The sequence below is a fragment of the Bufo gargarizans genome, chromosome 3 (assembly GCF_014858855.1).
Source record: "Bufo gargarizans isolate SCDJY-AF-19 chromosome 3, ASM1485885v1, whole genome shotgun sequence".
Classification (NCBI taxonomy): domain Eukaryota; kingdom Metazoa; phylum Chordata; class Amphibia; order Anura; family Bufonidae; genus Bufo; species Bufo gargarizans.
In genome coordinates this window covers 508,653,206-508,656,443 of record NC_058082.1, presented here as the reverse complement: position 1 = coordinate 508,656,443, position 3,238 = coordinate 508,653,206, and the positions used below count along the sequence as shown (strand labels likewise).

At 40.2% G+C, this 3,238-nt stretch overlaps 1 protein-coding gene across 1 annotated transcript; it reads right to left on the bottom strand.

Moving 5' to 3' along the window:
• Positions 1 to 595: 595 nt before the first annotated feature.
• LOC122932635 (claudin-3-like) lies at positions 596 to 1,817 on the bottom strand. Its single transcript, XM_044287159.1, has one exon. The coding sequence runs from the start codon at positions 1,509 to 1,511 to the stop codon at positions 867 to 869; it is 645 nt and encodes a 214-aa protein (XP_044143094.1). The 5' UTR covers positions 1,512 to 1,817; the 3' UTR covers positions 596 to 866.
• Between the last annotated feature and the right edge of the window lie 1,421 nt (positions 1,818 to 3,238).

The window sequence follows — 3,238 nt, the reverse complement described above, 5'->3', positions numbered from 1 at the left end:
CTATTTGCCACTTGATATAGTAATGCATCCTTCGAAATCTTATAAAGATCCGAAGCATACTAAGGAACGGCGCGTTGCATTTGATATCAAACAAAACAGTTCGACCACGTGGGATGCTGAACAGAGGTGCGCACCAGCAGCGATACGGGGAGCCAAGAGGCAAATACCGCTCAAGTGAAAGACCTACACCGGAGAATGTGACAATGACAAAACCTTCTATAACAAGGAACAGTATACTAAGTATAGCGGTAATGACAGACCGAGTCGCCACTTATTCCATCATTTATATTGAATAAGGAACATAATATGTATATAATATGAATATTGAATACTAATCAGTTATATCCGGATCAAGCTATTTGAGTATACTATCATACACAGTGTTTCATGAATTGGACTTTCTTTTTCTACTAGCAATTATGTGCATTGATCTTCTTCCCTGCTAACAATCATGTGCATTGATCCATGAACTAAACCAGATTGGTCACACTATCGTTCGCATTACGAAGAACATAACAATCAATTTACACATAATATTTGGATTAAATTAATCTTTATTGAATATAATCATCGTCATCAATTAGAGAAATGAAATCATGAAAAACTGACATTGCTGTTCGGTAATCATGAAAAACTGACAATTATTGAATATAGATTTTCTCTTTATAAAAAGGACTTTATTTGTATCGGGTGATTATACCGACTAGATGAAATAGATGCAATAGGAGTATATGTAACTTCCTCTGGATTTACCAACAGTTTGTATATTTGATAGTATGGGTTCCTGTCCCCCGCAGCCATAGTAATACACACTTGCAGCACCCGCTGCCTACACTGAGCTGGACAGGAAAACATAATATCATATATTAGATGTAGTCTTTCTGATCATATCCAGGATCGGTGGACGTTACCGCTGAATAAGCCACTCTTGATGCAGGGTATTTCTCCTGTTTTGGTGGGCAAGTGCAGCATAGCAGGCCACCTCCAAGAATTAGAAGTGCTGAAGCTACCCACCCAATGTGTATTGATGTCCCCAACTCCCTCTTTTGAGCATCCACAACTAGAGGGTTATAGAAATCACGAATAATTGTATTCGCTGACCAGGAGACAGAGATGAGTGTCATGAGTCCTGAAAGAATAAAGATAACCCCAGATACAATCGTGATCTTGGCTTTTGCTGACTCATCTTGAACACAGTTTGTCCACTTCGCTCCAATGATGGAGATGAGGACTCCAAATATACCTATGATGATGGAGCTAGCCATCAAGGCTCGAGAAGCTTGAAGATCTTGAGGAAGCGCAAGCAGAGAATCATAGACTTCACACTGCATTTTCCCAGTGGTTTGTACTACACAATTCATCCACTGTTCTCCCCAGATAATCTGGGTCACCACAGTGTAGTTGCCGATGAACGCAGTCACCTTCCACATTGGCAGAGCACAGGAGACGAAAGCACCAAGCCAGCCCAAAATGGACATTGCCACACCTAGGAACTCAAGTTCCATAGACATGATACCAATTGAGAAGTATCAATTTAGCGACAAAATAATTATTTTGAGTGTAAGCGGAACTGAGGTGCTACACTTTTTTCCCCTTTTGTAGAAGATGAGCACTCACCACCGAAGAGTGTTCTGTAGTTAGGGAATAATTTGCTCTTGTTGAATGAGTTCCTCTGTTTACTTCTTTCCAGTTCAGAGCCTTTAGCTGTTGCTCGTACAATCTTTCAGTCTTGTTCAGGGATACGCCTTGGTATTTTGTTCAGTACCTCCTGGTGCTCCCTCGTGATCTGTCCCTGGCTGAATGTTCTCTCTGGACTATTGCTCGGGTTAGCCCAACTAGAATGTCTTTGAGATAACAGATGGTAACTTTTCTAGTTGTGTCTTCAGACTCGCTCCCTGAGACCGGCCAGTGTGTAACGGATCCTTGCACCTGTCCTTTATAACTATATCAGGTGCAAGTGATGTCACAACAATATAACTGGTACATTACAGAAAGTAAAACATTAAACTGAAGAAGCGCTTTACATTTCACCCACAGAACCACACACACGTCATTTCACTTTTAACTGCGTATATCAGATTTGTATTACATTTCTGTTGCACATTAGTTAGTATAGGTATATGTACATGTTCACACATGTACCTATATCCCTCATCAGGGGAATGTAAAGAGGACCTGTCATTTTGCTGATTATTTTTTAAATGGTTTCCTAACCTAAGTTTTTTTTTCCCTTGCACTTACAGTGCTTTACACGTTATCTGTATGCTTAAACGTTCACATGACATCAGAGTACAGATGAATGCTGTCATTCCTCTATGCATCTTTTAAGTGACTATTAAAATTTTAAGGGATTAACTAGGAATTTGAGAAAGATGATTTGTTTTGCTGTGTTTTTAGGCAAAAATTGCCAACTCCAGAATTTTCATAGAAGTCTATGGGAGATATTAAATGCTGGGCAAACAGGCGTTTTTACCTAGTGGCGTATTTTTTCACCCTTGGGGTGCATTTTTTGCGTTTAATTGCAGCATGCTCTGGGTCTGACACTTTTCTCCCATAAACCTCTATATGCAGTGTGTATTTTTTAAATGGCTTTTTTGCATGCTTTTATCCCCCTAATGCTTTTTTCCCATACAGCTCTACAGAGAAAATGAAATAATGGGAGGCACATATTTAAAAAAAACTAGGCATGCGGAAAATAGCATTAAAAACACAAGGTGCTAAAACACACTAGAGGGACAAAAAAAAACTCTAAAATAAAAAAAATTATCAAGGTATGTGTTTTTTCGCCCTAAAAATGCCAAAATGAAACTTTGAGTTAAGGAGCCCTTAAAGTGCATGTCCAAGTTATTTCTATTGATGATCTATCATCAGGATAGGTCATCAATATCAGTTCGGCGGTGGTCCTACACCCCTGCTGATCAGCTGGTAGAATAGAAGGCGTGCACCGTGGCATCGCAGCCGTCTCTTCATTGTTTACCTGCTCGCCATCGCAACAGCAGTGGTGAGCAGGTGTAATTACAAGGAGTCGTCCTCTTCGTTTCAGTGGGATGGCTCGTTCCTATACACTTGAAAATAACTTGGACAACTCATTTAAAGAGGACCTTTTATGGGTCCAGACATTATGAAATAAGTATGGGTTTGTGTAGGGCATAGTTCATGGATGTAATACTGCTTACTGGTTTGTCTGTCCGGCGCTCTGTTTCCCCCGCTGTGGCCCCGGTTCAGTTTGCCCGTCTGA